The 22,236-nt window shown below is 36.9% G+C and overlaps 1 protein-coding gene and 1 long non-coding RNA gene across 9 annotated transcripts in view; one reads left to right on the top strand and one right to left on the bottom strand.

Moving 5' to 3' along the window:
- NRP1 (neuropilin 1) overlaps positions 1-22,236 on the top strand; it is a 183,511-nt gene that overhangs the window by 112,568 nt on the left and 48,707 nt on the right. For all 8 annotated transcript variants that reach the window (XM_056800037.1, XM_007504762.3, XM_007504764.3 and 5 more), the window contains 2 exons: positions 16,921-17,076; positions 20,086-20,230. In XM_056800037.1, the coding sequence (XP_056656015.1) occupies positions 16,921-17,076; positions 20,086-20,230 (301 nt within the window). The remainder of the gene's footprint in view (positions 1-16,920; positions 17,077-20,085; positions 20,231-22,236) is intronic.
- Positions 4,783-20,092, bottom strand: LOC130454629 (uncharacterized). The gene is made up of 3 exons (XR_008912400.1): positions 18,988-20,092; positions 18,331-18,380; positions 4,783-7,423 (listed from the first exon to the last, which is right to left on the bottom strand). It is a non-coding gene; the product is annotated as an uncharacterized LOC130454629 (long non-coding RNA).

Consider the following 22,236-nt stretch of genomic DNA (forward strand, 5'->3'; position numbering starts at 1 on the left):
GAGTCCATACTGAAGAAGGCAAAACCCCTTATCAATAGAAAGAATGGGTCAGACCCAGACTAAGACTTGCAAGAAGAGAATATTGTGTACAACACTAAAATGAAACATAAAGCTTAGAGAGGTAAATGCTGGAAATGGGAGAATGAAAAGAGTGTAAAGAAGGGGGGAGCTTTGAAGCAAAATTATTTCCTTGAGTCAAATATATATACATATATATAAATACACACACACACACACACACACACACACACACACACACACATATATATATAGGAGCATCAGTGAGGGTGACATGAAAAACTGAAATGAAAGTATCTATAACCCGAATAAATAAATGAAGTGCATGAAAGAGCAATTCTGGACCAATCAAATTTCCAGCTAATGAAGTCACTGATTGTTGTATTCACCCAGCAAAATACATCGCCACCATCCCTGACCTTCCACATACATATACAGATACATATGCATGCCTGTGCATGCCCACAAACACAGAACGTATCCTTAGTATTATGTCCAGTGGTTCCCAATATTTCAGATAATTGGGGCTAGCTTGCTAGAATTTGGTTAATTTGAGCACCTGGAATATAAGACTCTTTCCTTTGAAAAATCATTTGCCCTGGGGAGAAAAATCCATACGTGCATTTGTTCATTTATAATGTTATTTCCACTAAACTAGGATCAATGAAGAGATAATAAATGAATTTTCTTCTAGAAAAGCAAATATCGAAGGCATTTTCTTCAGACTTCCCCTCCTCCACAATTTATTGGGTTATTAAGAATCAAGAGATGATATAAAAAGTAAAGGAATGCATGCCTCTTTTTGTTTCAAATATTTCCTGAATTTTGGCATTGATTAACAGTTTTTACACTAAAAGTGAGTTCCTATAAATTATAATATTTTGCAGGAGGGTCTACCTAAATATTGACTAGCTTATCAGCATTAAAATGCATTTCTCAATAATATCTGGATATGGAATATTCATAAGTATCCCTTCAACTGCATCTTAATTAAAATCTTTTTATCATAACTAGCTAAGACATATTTTGATTCAGTTTATTAGATCCATCATTAAGTATTGGCTCTTTTGGTCATTTTATTTCAACTCAATTCAACAGATATTTACAAATTGCTTATTTTTTGTAGGGCACTGTGCTAGAGAAGTTGAAAATTGAACCAAAAAAAAAAAGAAGAAGAAGAAGAAGAGGGAGAGAGAGGAAATCCTCTAACCTCAAAAGAGTTTGCATTCTATTAAAGGACATATCATAAAAACATATAAGTAGATACAATTTAATTTGAGGAAAAAGTAATAACAAAAAGGAAGATTAGATAGCACTTCTTATAAAAGCAAATAAAGAGAATCTTCAAATTAAAATTTTTTAAAGGATCTAAAGATTCTAATGGATAGAAAAAGGAATGTTGACAAGTATTATTTATTGAGTGTTTACTAGGTACCAGGCCTGGGTTAAATAATGACCTTACAAATACAAGTAAAAAGAAAAGACAGTACTGCCCTCAAGGAGCTTGCATTCTATAGGAGAAGATGAAACACATGAACATTAAAGAGAAGTGAAAAGCTGGGGTAAGAAGTGAGGCAGGGAGAAGAGAGGGAAGAAGAAGTTGGAATGTCAATGGGAGACATGGTGACAAAGGCCAAAGAATAAAAGGTAGTTAATCTGGGACCCTCCTCAAAATAAAAGTTCTGGTCTGTACTCATCAACAGGAGAAGGGGCTTGCAAGGGCAGAGGCAGGAGTAGAAGGCAGCAGAACAGCAAGTTTTGGGAACAGCAAAAAGACAGGCTTGGCCAAAATCTGAAGTGCATGAAGAGAACTAATGTATAATCAGTTTAGCAAGGTAAGATTGAACCAAATTTTGAAGGTATGTAAATACCAAGTTGGTCCTTGTATTTTAGCCTAGAAATCACTGGGAACTGTAAAAATTAAAATTAAATCTCACATATAAGATGTTATATTTTAGGAGATTTATTAATGATCATTAAAAATAAAGGAATAAAAGGGATACAAAATAAAGATCACATGCCTATGGCTGATCAGTCAGTTCAAAAGCCTGCCTTACCACCACCAAGCTCAGGAAAGGAAGTAAAGCCTTGGGACCTTCCATGTTCTTGCCTAATATCCCCTGTCTATAGGAAGTACATTACAACAGGGAGTCAGTGGGCTCCTGGGAAATGTAGTTCTTTTTTTTTAATGTTTTATTTTTTATTTTTATTTTTATTTTTATTTGGTCATTTCCAAACATTATTCATTGGAAACAAAGATCATTTTCTTTTCTTCCCCCCCCCACCTCTCCCATAGCCCACACGCAATTCCACTGGGTATCACATGTGTTCTAGATTCAAACCCATTTCCATGTTGTTGGTATTTGCATTAGAGTGTTCATTTAGAGTCTCTCCTCAGTCATGTCCCCTTAACCCCTGTAGTCAAGCAGTTACTTTTCATCAGTGCTTTTATTCCCACAGTTTATCTTCTGCTTATGGATAGTGTTTTTTAGATCCCTGCAGATTGTTCAGGATCATTGCATTGCCACTAATGGAGAAGTCCATTACCTTCTATTGTACCACAATGTATCAGTCTCCGTGTACAATGTTTTCCTGGTTCTGCTCCTTTCACTCTGCATCACTTCCTGGAGGTTGTTCCAGTCCCCATGGAATTCCTCCACTTTATTATTCCTTTTTGCACAATAGTATTCCATCACCAACATATACCACAATTTGTTCAGCCATTCCCCAATTGAAGGGCATCCCCTCATTTTCCAATTTTTGGCCACCACAAAGAGTGCAGCTATGAATATTCTTGTACAAGTCTTTTTCCTTATTATCTCTTTGGGGTACAAACCAGCAGTGCTATGGCTGGATCAAAGGGCAGACAGTCTTGTAGTTCTTTTTTAGGGTAACAGAGTTTCAATTATACAGAACCACTGGCAATTCTTGAGCAGATCTTTGTTCTGATCTTTGCTTTAGGAAGATGATTTTGGCAGCCATACACGAGATAGATTGAAGAGGAGAGATAGGAAGGGAAAAGACAAATTAAGAAGTAAGGGGTGATAAGGACCTAACTAAGGGTGGTAGCCATATGATTACAAAGGGGAAGGATGTGAGAAATATTGTGGAGGTAGAATCAGCAGCGCTTGGAAAGTGATTAGATGTAGGGATGAGGAAAGGGGAAAAGTTGAAGATGGTCCTGAGATTGTGATCTAGGAGACTGGATGGATGGTAATACTGTGAATGGATGAGGAGCAGAAGCCCTATTTTCCCCCAGGTTTGAATCTAGAATGTAAAGCAATAAGCAGTCAATCAGTTGAGTACCTATTTTATGCCAGGAGACGCTGTACTAGGAACTGGGAATACAACTAAAAAGAACATAGCAATCATTACACAACTAAGAGCTTACATTCTGAGAGAGACAAGAAGTGCATATGTAATATATGCAGAGTAAATAGAATGAGATGAAACACAGTCAATGCAAAGTAGTTAAATACAAGCTTATTGGGAAGGGAAGTTAGTAATACTTGGGAAGATCAGGACATATCTGCCATCTTTGACACTATTAATCACCTTGACTATCTCTTCCTTGTGGGTTTCTGTGATGTTGCTCTCCTGCATTATCTTCTGACCTGTCTGACCACTTTACCTCTATCTCTCTTGATGCTTGTTGATTTTCTGATTGATGCTAGAAGAAATAGGGAGTCATCAGAGTTTATTGAGCAAAAGAGTGGCATGGTCCAACCTTTAGGGTAATAACAGCAGCACTATCTACCTATCTGAGAAGGTTGTCCTGGGGAAAGGACTATAGAAACTGCTAAGCACAGTAGTGATGTGAGTTATCCCAATGAATTCTAGAATGCCACTATCTTCCCCCAACCACAGTTGAGGCATTGCTTCCTCTCCCCCACCTGCAAAATTTCAAGATGTGTCCTCAAGTCCAAATGATATTATTAAGGAGTGGTTCTTTGAAATAACATGATTTCAGAGTGTGTGTGCCTGCGTGTGTATGTGCACGCGTGCATGCACACTTTTAATTCTTTAAGCATAATCTTCAAAAGGAATGAGTGTAAACTTTTCGGCTGAATAGTAAACAAAGCTTCCATGAGGGAAAATCTAATAGACCAAACATTAAAAGAGGAGGCTCGTTTCATCTGTTCTCAAGAACAATTGGCATCTCTTCAGAGACTGGCTGTTTATATATAATTTCTGGCAACCAGCTGTACCTAGGTAGTCTGTTCTTTCTCTTCTTTGGGGTCTCCAGGGCTGGATCCATTGTGATCCCAGGTGTAGTGGCAGATTTAAGTCTAAGTAATCTTTAGTACCCAGGAAATGTGCTTTCTAGCAATATACTCATCTATACATATGGGTCTTCAGTCGGGAAGTAAAACCCTCATTAACAATGGAAAGCCAACCTCGAATTAGGGGGTGGAAGCAGTACATGGAAAATGGGTATAAAAGGATGTTGTCAAAGTTCACAGGCCAAATGTCTGATTGAGACCGTTGCCCCATCTGCAAGTCTTTAGTTTCCATAAATCCATCCTCGTGTTTGTTTTTGAAACCAAGCTTGTAGGAAGGAGGGGGGGAAAGTTACAGGCGTGACCTACTGTGAAACTCATAATAAATAAACCATTTTGTGTGTACTGGGAAAGACAGAGGCTGTTTGAGCACAAATATTTGTTTACCTTCAATTATTTGGGAGTCTTGCCAACAGATCAGTTGAAACTTTTTTGTGCAATGGCCAGAAACAGGCTTTTAAAAATGAAAGAAGATAGTCTGTGCTTTATTATTTAACTTTTTTCCTTAGACTTTTTTTTTTAGTACTTTAAATCCCCAGTGGACTTTGAAGAAGGTATATTTGCCTCTGTCTGCATCTGGGAACACCAGCACAGAATGGGGATTAGAACTCAACACCTTTAAATTCTTTCTTAGTCCATGATTTGCCCTCCCTTTAAACACTCTCCACACCTCCTGAATACACACATCTTATGCTCCCAGTGTAAGGAATAGTGTTAGCTATCAAACTTTTACTGGTTGGGGTAAGGCAGCTAGATGACTCAGTGGATTTAGACATAGGAGGTACTGAATTCAAATTGATCCTCAGACACTTCTGGCTGTGTGACTCTGGGCAAGTCATTTAACTCCCCTTTCCTAATCCTTGCCATTCTTCTAGTTTGGAACCACACACAGTATTGATCCTAAGACAGAAGGTAAGAGTCTTAGAAGGAAAAAAAAAACACCCTTTATTATTGGAATGATTATTTTCTCTCAAGTCCCTCAAGAAAAATGAAATGAACATGGAGGAAAGTCTGGGAGAACAGAAATGATCATAAATCGATAGCCTGATAAATTCCACTTTTGAAAAGAAGAAAAAACAAACTAGGAAAGGAATTGCTAACGGGAATTTGAGTAAAGCATTAAAATTATGATGAGTATGGTAAAAACCAATGGGTTCTTTTTATATGCTATCTATTGGGACAAGTTTAGGGGGAGGATGCATTTGTGAAGTTAATGGTGGGTCAATTAAGACACAAATAAAAAGCAATGCTTCTTCGCACAGCATGATGCTAGCCAGTGAAACATTACAACTAGAGACTCTAGAGTCAAGTAGTGGATTTTTAAAAGGTTTGGAAATTTTATGACCAATTATAGTATTTGCAGTTACAAATGCCAAGATAAGAATAATCAGATCCCTTGCTCGAGGGTACATGATGATTGCCAAAGGAGTTTTCATCCCTTGTTCAATGTTGTACAGTTGGATAGAACTGGGAGGTGGGAGGGTTGGGGGGCGGCAGAGAGGGCTGGAGGGAAGTTCCATTATATGCTAGTAAAGTCAGAACTTCATAATAGCCACAATCTGAGTTACTCAGGCAGAACTAACTCTAGTCAAAATTACCCAAATGACTTAGCCAAGTTAGAGGTCACATTAGAATGTTTTCCATTTGAATAGTACTTCATACTTTGCAAAGCCCTTGCACATCCATTATCTCAACTTGCAAGAACTAAAAGATAGGTACAGCAGGCATTATTACCATTTTACTGATGAAGAAACAAAGGTTGGGAAAGTCCTGGCCAATTATTAACTCTCTGTGCCTAGATTTCTTTCATCTGAAAAATGTAGACATTTTTTGTTCTTACCAGGATAAAGTTAGGACTTGGACCTGTGATTTCACTGGTCTATCAGCTTCCCACATGAGAATTCTCTTTCTACCAAGGCAACGTGGTACTTACAATAACTTATTCTAAGAAAGTTTTCTGGGACACTGAGGTCAAGTGCCTTGCTAAGGGTCAGAGGAGGAACTTTAACTGAGATCTTCCAGGCTGTAGGGCCAGTTTTCTTATCTACTGAACTTCACTGCCTCTCGGGAATTATATAACTGAAAGATGTTGTAACGATTTATGTAAACCAGATCAAAAGCAGAATAAAAAGCAATGTGTGATTAGCAAGGTACAATATGGAAGACTTGAGAGAAAATAGCCCTTGAGATGTAGCCATTTTTTCCAAGGCTCCACCTTCTTCCTTCTCTCCTATATCTCTCCCTTGGCAAGCTCATCAACTAACAAGCTCATCAACTAACTTGACTTCAACCCTTCCCTATAATTATATAGTTCCTAAATCTTTATCTCCAGAAAGTCTTAGCAGCATGTCCCACTGGCACCACAAACCCACCTCGTCCAAAACCAATCATCTGCCACCTCCAAATGGGCTTCTCCTCTCTTCCCTAACACTGTTTCCATTTTTTTCCAAATCACCATGGAGTCCTCTTTGATTATTTCTTCTCCTTTGCCCATTTTTCAGTCAATCAGGTTACAGGATCATAGATTACAAACTTGAAGGGACATAAAAGATCATCTTGTCCAAGTACCTCTTTTTACATCTGAGAAACTGAGCCCTAGGGAGGTCAAGTGATTCATCCAATATGGCCCTTTGGTAGTAAGTTGCACAGCCAGATCCCAGATGCCAAAGCCATCCTTCCTTGATAACCTGCAAGGTCATTCTGAGCAAGAGCATGGTTTATTTAATCCTATTATCTTCCTCATAATACCTTGCAAAGAGTAGACACTCAATAGATAGCTCTTGAATGAAGGAATGATCCTTTCTCTTACTTGTTGCTACTTCCTTTGCTTTGACAAAGCCAGGTAAGGGGAGCCAAAGACTCGCATTCATGTACAATCTGCTTTCGGGTATCCGGCTGGCTCTGCTTGCCTGGATGCTTAAAACCATATCTCAGTAAGCAGCTGTGTCTGTACCATATGTCCCTGTGATGTTTACAAGGCCTACTTACCTATAATTGGCCACTCTTGGTGTGTTGTTTTCCCCTTTAGTTCTGAGTGCAGAACTCTCTTTGCCTTTAATGGGGGTTATGCATAAAAGGAGGCTCTTGTTAGGACTGGACCCAGAGTAATAGGATGAAGCCATTATCTAGGAAGAAAACAAGCCAGGACTTTCACATAAAGCATTTGACTGGAGACTTTGAAAGCTTGCTTCACATTTATATGTATTTGAAGCTTGTTAAAAAAAATTTTTTTAATGTAGTATAATTATTTTCTTCTCTTAGAGACACACCAGTTTGGTAATTGCTGCTCTAGAGTTTTTCAGTTAAACAAATTCTTAATCAAGCTTGCAGGGGTTATACTGGGTCTGTTCAGAATACTTGTCCTCTTTCCAGATGAGAGGATGAAGCTCAGGTTTAAAATTAAATGTAAATTACAAATAAGTATTCAAAAAATGTTAATTAAAAGTATTAAGTTCCTGAATCATTTATTGCTCAGTGAGGGCTTCTCAGTATCTTAGTCAGAAAAAGGACTATTGAAATATTCCCTTTTTGACCAGACTATTATTTATGCCCTAGGTATAGCCATCTGCAAGTTAATATAGTACTGAAGCAAAGGATTTCATGTTAAGGGGGAAAATATTTTATGAGTAGTTATACTTCTTGAAGATGTAAAACAATCTTTTCTAAAGCACAGGGATTTAATCAGTCTTTCTGTTCAATGCTGCACAGAGGTTTCAAATTGCCTCCACTGCTGATTACTTGAATCCTAGAGTCCATAGAAACCCCAATACCATTACATTTTCTCCCATTTTGTTATCAGAATTTATTGTATCTTGGTGTTCAGGTTTTATGGGTTTATTAAATAAGAGATGAATTAGAATAGAGTATTTGTCTGATTTTTTTCTGAATGTAATTATATTCTTCCCAGAAATGTGGAAGGGAGTGGGGTGGACGGAACTCCTTCAGGTAGAAGAGTGAATTGAATATTTGAAAACTCTTTTCAGTATTGTATTTACTTTTAATGCATTTCATGAAGTACATTGAGCATATTTGAGGGTGTTGCTGTCCCCAATACACTGCCTTCAAACCAAAGTCCTTTCAAAGCTTACGGCTATAAATATCACACTGAACTAATGGGGACCAGTGGTACTGGGGTCTCCACCCCAGTAACAGCATTCTTTTCTTTCACATTTGATCTTTATAGCTTCCATATTGGAGTGATTTGGGTAGCTGAATTCTGGAAATGTCTCAAGTTGAAATGCTAGTGTATTAACCTGCTGCCCTGAGTCCCTTTTGTTTCTTTTTGCCAGTGTACTGCTTGCCAATTTTAACAACTACAGCAGATTTTACTATTCAAACAGAACCAGATGGAACACCAGTTCAAAGAACATGTCAGAATTAAATATTTCTTTTTTAATTAGTCGCTTCTGATTTATGCAAGAAAAATTACCATAAGAGTGAGAGAATGTGCTGTGAATCCAGATGTAGCCCATCCCACACAAGCATTATCTTCTTTATCTGTCAGAAAGACAGGGGCTCTTCTTTGGGGGACTTTGTTTTCCTTGCTCTTTTTCTCTTTTTTGAGTTTAGCACAGTGAAAGGCAACAAGGCTCCTATCCCCCATGAATCCATGCTCTCATATTTGTGCCCAAATATTATTCAAAATTATCATTCCAGCCGTCTCCGTAGGAAAATCCATCTGCCTAGTCACTTGGGATTGGCTTAGTATTAGCCAAGACTTTCTTACAGTCAATGATTTATTCCATCCCGGCAAAGGTTTGCATTTATCCAACTGGGACAAAGTGTCCAGTCCAGGGAACTAAGGTCATAAGATACCCAATGAGATTTTGACACTGTATTTTTCTTGTTTGGTGATTTTATTTTTCAATGACCCAGACTTTTAAAAGACATGTTGAGGATCCTTTATGAGGGACAGAAAGGGACCTTAGAGACCATTGAGTCAAACCTCATTATTTTATAGATGGGGCATATAGAAAGGATATTTGATTTACCAGAAACATATAACTAGTGAATATGTGAGACAGGATTTGAACTCAGTTCTTTCTGATTCCAAGTCTGATAGTCTATCTACTATCCCATCATTTATATTCTGCCCAATGCACCATTTTGTTTTTCAACAGTAAACCCCAAACATTTGTAGACTTTTCCTTCTCTTAGTGATAATATAATTTAAAACAAAACAAAACCTATGCATGGTTGCAATAATTATAATACATTCACTTCTGGACAGCTGCCAAAATCCCTTATTCCCATGATGGACATGAGGTATAGATGGAAACGGCTTCCAGAGTTAATTATTATTTGCCAAGGAAATCAGAAGAACCTTCCTAGCAACAAAGTTAAGAATAAATCGCTCATCAGGGGAAGCTAGATGGCTCAGTGGATAGAGATTCCTGTCTGGAGATAGGAGGTCCACCGTTCAAATCTGGCCACAGACACTTCCTAGCTGTGTGACCCTGGGCAAGTCACTTTAACTCAATTGCCTAGCCCTTGCCATTCTTCTGCCTAGGAACAGGTACTTAATATTGATTCTAAGACAGAAGGTAAGGGTTTAAAAAATAAAAGACTAAATAGTTCAACAGAGCAACATGATAATGGGTTGGTGGAGTATTTAAAGAGAAAGTGAATTAATGGGCACTAGATTATTTGGTGGGAGTCATGGTCCAACACAGTGTTAAAAGTAGATGGTGCTCAAGAAAACACACAAAGCTCAGATGCTGTGAATTAGGGTATGAAATCCCAGAATAGCAAAAATTCTCAAAGGTTAAGTCTTTATCAGAAAACATGTGGCTTACCTAAGGAAATGAGACAATTGCCTAAAAATATTTACTTTGGGCTATGGTGTCAAGTGATGAATTAAGCAGTCCTTTGAGTCATAAGAGATACTCTAAAACAAAGTCTACACACACACACACTCATGCACAAACTATCTTCCTGTTTTAAATCAGCCCCCAGCTCTTTGTCCTTTATTTTCTCAGGCTTGTTGGATAGATCTGCAGCAGGGGTGTTAAAAACTGGGAACTACTCCCTTGCCAATGCAAGCTCGATGGACAGTATTTTATTGAGCAAGACAGATTTTCATTTTGGAAATAAGGCTTTCTCCATTCTGACATGACCAATAGCTAGTTATGTATTATTATAGGAAGCAATGATATTCATTTCACGGCTGGCGGGCTGCATGCTGGTGTTTAACCAGCAGTTTGCAAAGATTTGCTCTATGATTTACTCTACAATGCTAAATGTGTTTCTTTGTCCTGAAGTGATTCCAAAGTAAAATGTGTGTGTCTCTCCTTGTTTCTCTTTATCTTGGGAATGCGTTTCCTGTCATTACTAAGACAATGCCATAGCGATAAAGTACACTTTTACTGTATATGAAAAGGCATCTTACAACAAAAAGCAAGTCAGTGGTTCAGACAGCCAGTGGTAATTCTAAAGCTCAGTGCCTTCCTTGGAATTGCTACAAGTAGCCTGATAAAGTAAGCAAGAACAGCTGTTTTCTTTTAATAGGACAATGTTTCACCCACACCCAAAATGAGATGCTTGGGATTTCCTCATTTTTCCTATACTGTCCACGAAGGGCTATTCGGTTACTGTTGATTACATCGAAGAAAGGAAACTGACAAGAATAAAAAACGCCTTCTTCCAAAGAGCTATTCAATACTGGTATTGGGAACCATGCACCTTGTCTGGTCAGCAATGTCCATCATGAGCTTCCTCTCCTCCCCGAGTAGCCACCAGAACTCAATAGGAGTTTGATAAACTTCAGAAAAAATAGCTTACATACCATCAGATAAGTACCAGATGTTTATGTTTGTTACACACATAAGAGTGAAACATCCAATAATTTTAGTGAATGCATTTGATGTTCAGTTCTTCATGTCCTGCCTCTCATCACCACATCCCCTCACTATAAGCCTTAATCCAAACCAGAAGTACATCAAACTCAAATTTGAAATCACCACCACTTTTAAAAATTAAAAATAAAGCAACTGTAAAATGATAATATTCCTTTAGAAGGAGGAAACTGTAACTAAAGAAAGACTGATTGGATTTAGATAAGACCTGTTGCTTAATTTCAGTCATTGTTTGAAAGGAAGCATGAGTTTAGGACAGTTTTTAAAACTTTCCTGGACTATCCCTTTACCCTTTCCAGCTGTTATCTATCCCACACAATGTGCCAATGATCTCTTTTAGGATTTGAGTGCCATGAGAATAAGAATCCATGTGAAGCCCTCTTTAATACAGGCAACCAGATCCCTTTGGCATAGATCTATTGTTAAGTTATTGATTGGTCAATGGCTTGAACCAAACTGATTTCTTTAACAGCTGCTCATTGTGGCATAAAGATAGCCAGATGAGATAAGTATTTAGAGATCTATTAACTAATATCACAATGGTGAAAAAAATATGCTCTTTATGGTACTTATCACCACACTTTTTTCAATATTTCAAAAGATTGGGATAAACTATGGGAGTGGAAACACTGAGGAAAAACAACTGCCTGAATACAGAGGTTGAGGGGACATGACAGAGGATAGACTCTAAATGAACACTCTAATGCAAATACTATCAACAAAGTAAGGGGTTCAAATCAAGAAAACATCTAATGCCCAGTGGACTTACGCGTCGGCTAAGGGGGGTTGGGGGGAGGAAAAGAAAATGATCTATGTCTTTAACGAATAATGCTTGGAAATGATCAAATAAAATATATTAAAAAAAAAAAAAAAAGATTGGTAGTTTGAGCTATGCAAGTATTCCTTAACTGGAATATAACCCTTCCATACATCTAAGCAGACAACCTGCATGAAGTTCTTTTTAAAAAATTTTTTTCATATACTAGCCAATCTTCTGCTAGCAACCTTGTCTAAAAGTAGTAGCGTTCGTCCTCAAAACTAAAGATCCAACCTAGATCTCAAGCCCTTACAGTTCAGTAACCTTTGCCACAGCTTCCAAAGCCACCTCCCCTCCAGGATGCCACACCTGACTAGGTTTTTGGATGCTTAAATAATAAAATAAATCAGATAGCATAGCTAAAGTGCCTCGAAAACTTTAAAGTTCTTATAAATCTATTATTAGTAAATAAGAATCAGAGCTGTAAGAATGGCTAGGGGCACTGTTATTCATACATAAGAATTACAAAGAAACCTGGCCCCAGTGAAGAGATATTTAAAGAAACAACCTTCCACCTCAATACAGAAGTGGCAAATCTACCCGTGTGAAGCAATGCATATATTGCCAGATTTTTTCCATTTTATTGTTTTTGTTCATTTTTTCTCCTTTTTTTTTCTTTTAAAAATATTCTTTGTTTCATGGGATGACTGTCTGAAATGGGGAGGAAGGATAGATACGGAGAGAAACTTAAGTGATGATATCAATAGTGCACATTATAACAATAAGAATTTATATTTTATAAAAAATTCAGCCATAGGGGGCAGCTGGGTAGCTCAGTAGATTGAGAGCCAGCCCTAGAGACGGGAGGTCCTAGGTTCAAATCTGGCCTCAGCCACTTCCCAGCTGTGTGACCCTGGGCAAGTCACTTGACCCCCATTGCCTAGCCCTTACCACTCTTCTACCTTGGAGCCAATACACAGTATTGACTCCAAGACAGAAGGTAAGGGTTTAAAAATAAAAAAAAAAAACAACTCAGCCATAAATCCATAAATCAGGAGGGTTTTTCCCAAATAGACAGCAATGATACAACATGTATGAAAATGAAAGTTTACTGTCTCTTCTCCCTACTTTAGAGAATTAATAAACCAGTAATGGAATGCCTAGAAAGAACTCCAAGTGGCTGCTTAGAAATCTTGCCATACCATGCAGTTGGAAGGCTGGTGGTACTCTAGTTACTAGCAAATTGTTGGTCCAAAGTTCAGGGTTCCTCCCTAATCATTCTTTAAGGCTGTCATTCTTTACTGAGCACAGTAGCAATGAAATTAAAAGGAAAATGAAATAAATAATTAAGCTTGGCTCTTAATAAATATTTACTGAATTAATTATTGTATGTTATTTGCTGTAGTAAATAACTAAATTTTTCTTTCCTTTCCTTTTCCTTTGCTCAGTCCAGACTCTAAAATTTACTGTTGTTAGCCTACTAAGAGATAAGTTGTGTACTAAAGTTGCTCTCTTTTTTCTCCTGAAGCTGGAGCAATAGGAAGCAGAGGTTTTACACCTTTAAAATCATTAGAGTGAGATAAAAGATAGTGTGTCATTGAAAGTGAGATCCATCCTTTCTCAGTGAGGGGAAATTCTTGTACTGTATAACTTCAAAACGACTTGTATGTGACACCGATATTGAAATAGAAGTCAGTCTGCCCTGAATAACAGATTAACTTCTGGTTGTTTTAACTACTTCAAGGACCTACAGGAAAAAGGTAGAGCTTGGAGACCTCAGTCATTCTTCATTGGCTGGCATTGCATAAAATGGGAATATTTCCAATATTCATGGCCATTAGCAAGGATTCTGAACCTTTATTTGAGTCAAAAACCCCTTTGGCAATCTAGTGATGCCTATGGAGCCCACCTCAAAATAATCATTTTAAATCTATAAAATAGGGAGGGCTGCAAAAGAAATCAAGTGCATGGAAGGATAGTTAGCAAAATATTTTTAATACCAAGTACATGGGTCACAAGTTAAGGTTCCCTTGGCCCATACATAGGAACTGGAGGGGTTAACTGAAGTCAGACCTGTGAATTGGGATGTTATGCTATCACAACTAGATTAAGATTCAGAAGGAAGGTCTCTTCCAAAAGAAAATGGCATTCTAATTTTTCTCAATGGTAAATGTATTGTTGTAATGTTCTATAAATTGTAACTGATTTTGATATTTAATTAAGGTTTCATGCCCTTTGAAAAACATTTACCAGAAATCTGGATTTCATTTCTTTAAAGTTTCTGCAAACGATTGAGCATAGAAATAAGTGAAAAGCATTTTAAACATAAAAGCAAATTTATTACTTTAAAAAAAACTTGAACTTCTCTCTTATTTGTAATTATCCACTGATTGGTTTATTCAAAGATTGACTAGATGGAATGATAACTAGAGCTCTAGACCTGAGGTCATAAAGACCTGAGTTCAAATTGTAATGCAGACATTGACTAATTTTTATGACCTTAGACAAATCTCCTAACCTCTCTCTGCCTCAGTTTCCTTGACTGTAAAATGGAGATAATAATAGCACCCACTTCCTAGGGTAGCTATGAGGATAAAAAAAGATAAAAAAAATTTGCAAACTTTAAAGTGCTCCATAAATGATAGATATGAATATTCCTATTTCTTACATCTAGAAACAGAATTTTAAAATCAAAATCTGTGATGATATTTAACTGAAATATCATCTTCACTCTTCAAAGGTTATACTGAACATTAGAATTCTAAAGGACCTTAGAAATCATCTAGTTCAGTTCCTTCACTTGCAGATGAGGAAGCAACCAGAAATGCTAAATGATTCATTCAGTTAGGGGCAAATCTGCTGATACAAAGGGCTTGTATTCCCTGACTCAATCTAAAGTCCTTTCCACAGTCCAGTGGAGACAGAGGAAAGAGTCAAGTTCTACATGAAATAATCATTTTTTTTAAAAGCCAGCTATCTAGAGTGGTAGAGAGAGAGGTGAGCTTAGAGATTGGGGGGGCACCCCAGATTTTAATTCTGCCTCTGACACTTAACTAGCTGTGTCATTGAACTTCTAAACAAGTCATTGAACTTCTGGAATCTGGAGTTTCCTCTCCTGTGGAATGAGATACCAGCTCTATTGCCAACCTCAAAATATGGTTATAAGGATCAAATGAGATGCTTTGCAAACCTTGAAGCCCAACATAAGTGTCAGCTATTATTCCCAATGATCAGGCCATCAAAGCAAAATCACCATTTAGTTACTACTGTTATGAATTCCATTAATGGAAGACCATAGAGAGATCTTAGAGCTCCTCTGGTGCCTGATCCCAAAATTCAGGTGGGAAATGTGTCCCTAGAAAAAAAAGACAAGACCGCCTACTAAAAGAAGCCTCTTTGTCTGAAGCTCACCAGCATGGCAGCTCATAGTTGGCAATTTATATAAGATTTAAGAGAAAAAGATGGAGGAAATGGAAGGAAGCACCAAAAGCTTTGATTTCTCTTTATTCCCCACCTCCTCCACCCCAAGCACAGTCTACACCCCTACTTCATCATCCCTCCCAAATCGCTGCTATTTCTTTATCTGGCACCCTATTTTTGAGGGGAAGCAAAATGCTGCCTTGTGACTGAGAAGGAAATTGGGTCAGATAAAGCCTCCATTCCATTCCAGACCAAACCAATGGCCAGTTGATGACCTAGGGCAAGGCACTTAGCCACTCTCTTTTAGTTTTCTCATTTGTAAAATGAATTATAATAAAGTGATGTCTGAAATATACTTTGAGATGCTCAGAAAACGTAATTATATTTGCACGGCATTCATAATATATTTATACGGTATTCATCTCCATTCTCCCTTGTGCACCAGAAATCATGTATTCTTATTTGTAGAATGGAGCAGAGGCTTCTGTTCTCATCTCTGCCCAGAATCACCTGCCTTTGTCCAGCTGCTGTCTTTTTGAGAATCATTCAGAAATGAAAGAACAGAGGTTTCTTTTTTCTTTTTTGTTTTTTGTTTTTTTTTCTCTAGTAATATTCGATTTTTCCTGATTACATGTGGAGACAATTTTTAATAATTGTTTTCTGACATTTTGTGATCCAAATTCTCTCTCTCATTCCCTCCTCTTTTCCCTCCCTGAGAGGGCAAGCAATATGATATAGTTTATACATGTATTATAAGAGATGTTTTAAAAAGAAAAATTGAGAGATCTCTTATTCTTCTAGTAGGGCAGGTATTGTTATCTGCAGTCAGTGGGAAAAAATTTATTAACCACCTCTTATGTGCCAGGCACTACTAAAGAATAGCACAAGACAGTCCCACCTTTTAAGGAGCTCATAGTTGAATGGGAGTCAACATGCAAATAAATATATATAAACAAGATAAATTTCAGAAGGCGCTAGAATTAAGGGGATCAGGAAAGACTTCCTAGGGAAGTTGGAATTTTAACTAGAACAAATTTTCTCTAATGACAAATAGCACCATTGTACCCTCAACCCCATCAACATGAATCCGTTTTGTTTCTATTTTACACAAATCTACATGCTTACATGTCTCCCAGAAATTTAAGCTTCTGGATGGCAGGAACTACTTTGCTTTTCCTTTGTATTTTACCTACCATACAGTTGTTGCTTAATAACTGCTTGTAGATTCAGTAATTAAACAATTTAAAAAATTTAATGAATGACTTCTGAGTGTCACTTACTAAACTATATACTTTCATCAGGTTTCTTAACATCTCTGGGTCTTATAAAATGAGGGAGTTGGACTAGCTGAGTAAAAATAATAAATAGCATTATATATTCTTAGTATATGCCAGGCACTGTGCTAAGTACTTTACAGTTACTCCCTCTCTTCTAGCTTGAAACCTATGATTCTGTGAATGCACAGGAATGTTTAGGAGGCTGGGTGTTTAGTGAGGACACCCTGGCCTCATGGAACTTACAATCTTGTGACATAGGATTAAACCTCGGACTCAGAGAAACTGACACAGCCTATTCTTTCTTTCTGCCACAGGTGGACCTAGGCTTGCTCCGCTTTGTCTCTGCCATAGGGACACAGGGGGCGATTTCAAAAGAAACCAAAAAGGAATACTACGTCAAGACTTACAGAGTGGATATTAGTTCCAATGGCGAAGACTGGATTACCATAAAAGAAGGGAACAAACCAACTGTAAGTTTGGCTCCCATCCCTTTAACTGATTTGGTTTTTGTTTTATTTTGTTTTGTTTAAAAGAGCAGTCAATATGCATCTAGTTTCTTTTTTTTTCCTTAGACCTGCTTTATTCTTTTTATTAATTCAAAATAAAAAGTAAAGTTAGAAATTTATACCAGACCAACATGTCTTATTTTTTCTAATTTCAGTGGAAAAAAGTGGAAATTATTGTCTTCCAAGAAAAGTCAATGCTAGTTAGATTAAATATAAAATTTGAGTCACTTTAAATATCCCACAGAGACATGATTATATATGAGAGAAATAATGTTTTCTTGGAACCTCAAGGAGCATATTATTTCCCATTTTCTTTCATTCCTTTTTTTTTTAAACACTTACCTACTGTCTTAGAATTCATACTAAGTATAGGTTCTAAAGCAGAAGAATGGTAAGGGTTAGGCAATTGGGGTTAAGTGATTTGCTAGGAAACATCTACAGTCACATTTAAGCTCTGGACCTCCCATCTCTAGTCCTGGTCCTCTATCTACTAAGTCACCTAGCTGTCCTTGTTTCATTCCTTTTCATGATTTCTCTCTCCCTTCTCCATAACTGAGCAACTTTTAAGAAAACTTTTTATCTAGCCAGTAGATTCTGCAAGCCAATTTATAGTTTGTGACTGCTTCTTATGAGAAACGAGGGTCATTCATCCAGTCCATGCAGAATTTACATGCTGTCCCTTTAGTGCTTCCAACCATGGAGGCAGGATCTTGCTAGGTCTCTTGGGCTCTATGCACTAATTCATTTGGACTTGGGAAATGTTCTGGGGTAAACAGCTTACTTGAAATTATGCTTGCCTTGATTTACTAATCCAAAGATTTCTGGGAACTCATACTTATCGATTGCCAAGAATTAAGAGCTTGTCCTTGGGGGCAGAATAAATCACCAGGAGAAGAGAAATACAGAAACTCAGATCCAGGTATTGTGAAATCATGAATATGTAAGGAGTGGGCATAAAAATAATAAGAGCTAGAATTTATTTAGTGCTTTAAGGTTTACTAAGCACTTTATATGTTATCTCATTTGATCATCAAAACAATCTTATGCCATAAAAGGCATCATTTCACCTCTTTTATAGTTAAGGAAACTGAGGCATACCAAAATTAATTTGCCAAGTCACATAGATAGTGTCTAGAGAAGGATTTGAACTCAGACCTTCCTGATTTGTATTCTAAAACTTTTGTCTTCTACTCCCATCTAGTTGCCAAAAATGGTTACCTTGACTCTATTTCTCTTCCAAACTCCAGTGGGCGAAGCATTCTTCACATCTGGAATGGAAGAGGAAAGGTTTCTCAACATGTGGCAGGAAAAAAGCTTTTTCTTATTATACCCCTCCTGAAGTATCAATAACAAATTTATTCTTGGAGAGATTCTATGCAAAAAGCAAGCCTGGAAATAGCTCTTATGCAATCACAGCTTGTGGGTCATACATCTTTTCAAGCCAAGGGAACACACAGCCCTTTCCATATAATCAGTGAGGAAAAGAGGAAAGAAACAATTATTCTGGTGTGAGAAAATCCACCCACAATGAGCAAGGGATCAAGGGATCAACTTGAGCAATAAGGAAAGAAAACCATTCAGAGCCTCTTGATTAAATAACATGCTCTTAGTTTAGAAAGCACTTTTTAAAAGTTAATTCAACATAAAACAAAAAGAGATAGCAAATGGGGAAAATACACCATGTAAAACTGAGCTCAGTCTTTGTCTTTAAAACACAATTACATCCATAAATTTGTCTCAAGATGTCTTTTTTTTAATCATCTTTTGATTTGTATTTATATCCCCAGAGCTTACTAGAGTACCTAGAACATAGTAAGAATCTAATAATGTTCATTTGCTTCCCACCTTCCAATTCCTCACTGAATGTCTTCCTACCCTAAAATAAAATAGAGTTGGCTTTCTGGGTGTACTGCATTTCCACTAATCCTCCAAAATTTCTTCAGCATCTTTTCAACTTTTTGGTCATCTTTTGTCATCTTTGCCACTCTGTGAGGGTGAAATGAAAATGAAAGTTTTGTCTTTCTCTTATCAATAATTTAGAGAATTATTTTCATATACTTACTGATAGCTAGCATTTCTTCTTTTGAAGATGTCCTCTTTATATACTTTGAACCACCGTATATTAAGAAAGATTTTTGTTCTTATATATCTGTATCAATTTCATATTTACCTTAAATATCAGAGATTATCAGAAATATTTTCTATGAAAATTGTCCCAATTAGCTGCTTCTCTTCTTATTTCAGTTGTATTGATTTTGTTTATTTAAAGGCTTTTCAATTTTTGCAATCAAATTTGTCTGTTCTATCCTTTATCTACCTCTCTAGTTAAGAATTTATTATTTAGCTAAGAATTTTCCACCTAGCCTAGTTGTTTAAGATACTTCCTTCCATTCTCCTCTGATTGCTTTGTGAAATGATCTCTAATATTTAGGTCATATATTCATTTGGAACTTCTTGTAATATAAAGCATAATATATATTGGTCCCATGACTCAAGTTTATCACTCTCTCCAAAGCATTATGTTGCCTGTTTACCTCAGTGCAATAAATGAGGCTAGGACCTCTACTGAATTCCAAACAGCATGATGCCTTTACCTATGATTAGTGACAGAAGGGAAGCTTCTCTTGTTTGTATCTCTGGGAAAATGGAATAATGTGAATTCTCATGGAGAATTCCTGTAGCATTTTGAAGGCATTTCTGGTAAAGTAAATGGTTTCACTATTTATAGATAATAATATATATCCTTTACCAAAAGTTATTCTTGCAACAATGCTTGTCTTTCTCTAGTCTCTGCTTCCTCCAGACCCATAGATGATTAACATAATATACTATGTTAGACACGGATTATTTCTGAGCTTTAGCAGGAAAGACTTGGCAAGTTATTGAAGCTGCCTCACTCCTTGTAAATGATTTTCCAAAAAATATTTTTATAGGCATGCCGTACTTAATGAGTCCTTCTCTTTCTTTATATAGATTTTCCAAGGGAACACCAACCCCACAGATGTTGTGTATGGGGTTTTCCCCAAGCCCTTTATAACACGTTTTATCCGAATCAAACCAGTAACTTGGGAAACTGGTATCTCAATGAGATTTGAGGTATATGGCTGCAAGATAACAGGTAAGTTCAAATATTAGCAATATTATTTTCTATTTGGAGAAATTTGGATTTGGGGAAGAAAGGAAGCTTATGTTTATTTTATATTTATGTCTTATACAGTTGTTAGATTTTAATCTATAGGTATCATCATATCATGTTTATTTAAATTGTTTCTTCTGAAGATCATATTTTGTGGTCACTTTTACTACCACTTAGAAGACTTTTGTCTAAGTCATTCATTTCTCTGGACCTCAGTTTCTTCACCTGAAAAACAAGAGAATTGGGTTAAATGATTTTTCAGGTCCCTTCCAACTCTACTACTGTGACCATAGGCTTTAACTTTGCAAAGTCTATTAAGCCAGAGATTTTTAAGAGATTAAACTTAGTTTCCAAACATGAAAATGGGTAGCATTTCATAGTTGATTTCAAAAAAAAAATCAACAAATTAACATATCTCCATCTAGTGAATAATGAATAATGTTTTAAAATTTATTTCAACAAATACACATTAGGTGGCAGAGAAGGAAGGGAAGAGAATATGTAATATGAAATATGCCACATAATTTGAGGAAGAGATGGCATTAGCAACTGGCAGGACAAAGGAAAAATTGAAGTAAGAGGTGACACCTAGCATAAGCTTTGAAAGAAGGTAGGGATTCTAAGAAATAACTGTGAGATGGGAAGCCATTCTAGGTGCAAGGCACAGCCAGTGTAGTGGCACGTAAGGAAGAGATGAAATGTAATACACTAAAGACCAACAGAGCAGAGTACTATGACATATGTTTAGAAAGGTAGATGAGAGCCAGATTGTGTAGGACTTTGACAGGTTAAAGAAGTTTCATTTTATCCTGAGGGCAACAAGAAGAAAACGGAGATTTTTCTGTAGGAAAGTGATATGATCAGACATGTGTTTTAGTCATGTAAATTTTACAACTTTTTAGCTGATACATTGGAGAAGGAAGAGATTAGGATCAGGAAAACCAATGGAAAGCATGATTACAATATTCCAATGCATAAATGTTAAATCACCAGAGTATTAAGGGGGGGAGGGATTAGTTAACAGTTGAGGTATCATTAGTAACCTTGAAGGAGAGATTAGTGGCTCTTCTTCATTTCCCATCTCATATCCATCAGCTTGACAAAGCTGATCTAAGTTGTCCAGAAGCTATATTGCAAAAGGTTGAGAAATGAATGGAAGACAAGGGCAATAGAGTGTAAGAGAATAACTTCATAGCCTCTTCTGAAGAAAGCAAAAATTAGGCATTCCTAGAAAATATCCCTCACAGAAAGCAAATCCATGTTTTCCAAACTCTGGGTCATAGGAAGCTTCCTCCCTCCTCACCCCACCAGGTCTTTTGGTGCTCTGAGGTTAAGATTCTTTGAAGGATTTGCTTAGGATCTCTGGCCCTACAGAAAATGGCGAAACAGGAAAGAACTTTAAATATCATCTACTCTAACATCTTTATTTTTAAAGACAGAAGACTTTAAATGTTTGAAAAACTTTTATCATTTTATATGCACAATATCAGGGCATTTGTTTTTCATTGTCATAAATTCTGGCCTTGTTATTTTGGTATGTATACTCTTTAAGACTGGTATTTTGGAAAGAGAAAAATATTGATATTGTTAGATTCAGTGGAATAAATGAGAAGAAAATAATCCATCAAACCATTTTCTGTGAAATAAATCACTATGTTAAGACCTAACTGAGAGGGAAATTATACTTGCATATAGTAGTCATTTGAAAAATGATGTATTTTTTCTTACTAAACTTATTGTTTCTCTCTTTGAAGCAATCCTGTTTGGTATTTAAGAACACTGAAGATGAAATGAAAGAGATAGAGAAGGAGGAAGGAAGGAAGGAAGGAAGGAAGGAAGGAAGGAAGGAAGGAAGGAAGGAAGGAAGGAAGGAAGGAAGGAAGGAAGGAAGGAAGGAAGGAAGGAAGGAAGGAAGGAAGGAAGGAAGGAAGGAAGGAACATAGGGAAGGAGGGAGAGAGGGGAGAAAGGAAGATAGTGAGGAAAGAAA

Source organism: Monodelphis domestica, chromosome 5 (assembly GCF_027887165.1).
Source record: "Monodelphis domestica isolate mMonDom1 chromosome 5, mMonDom1.pri, whole genome shotgun sequence".
NCBI classification, from domain to species: domain Eukaryota; kingdom Metazoa; phylum Chordata; class Mammalia; order Didelphimorphia; family Didelphidae; genus Monodelphis; species Monodelphis domestica.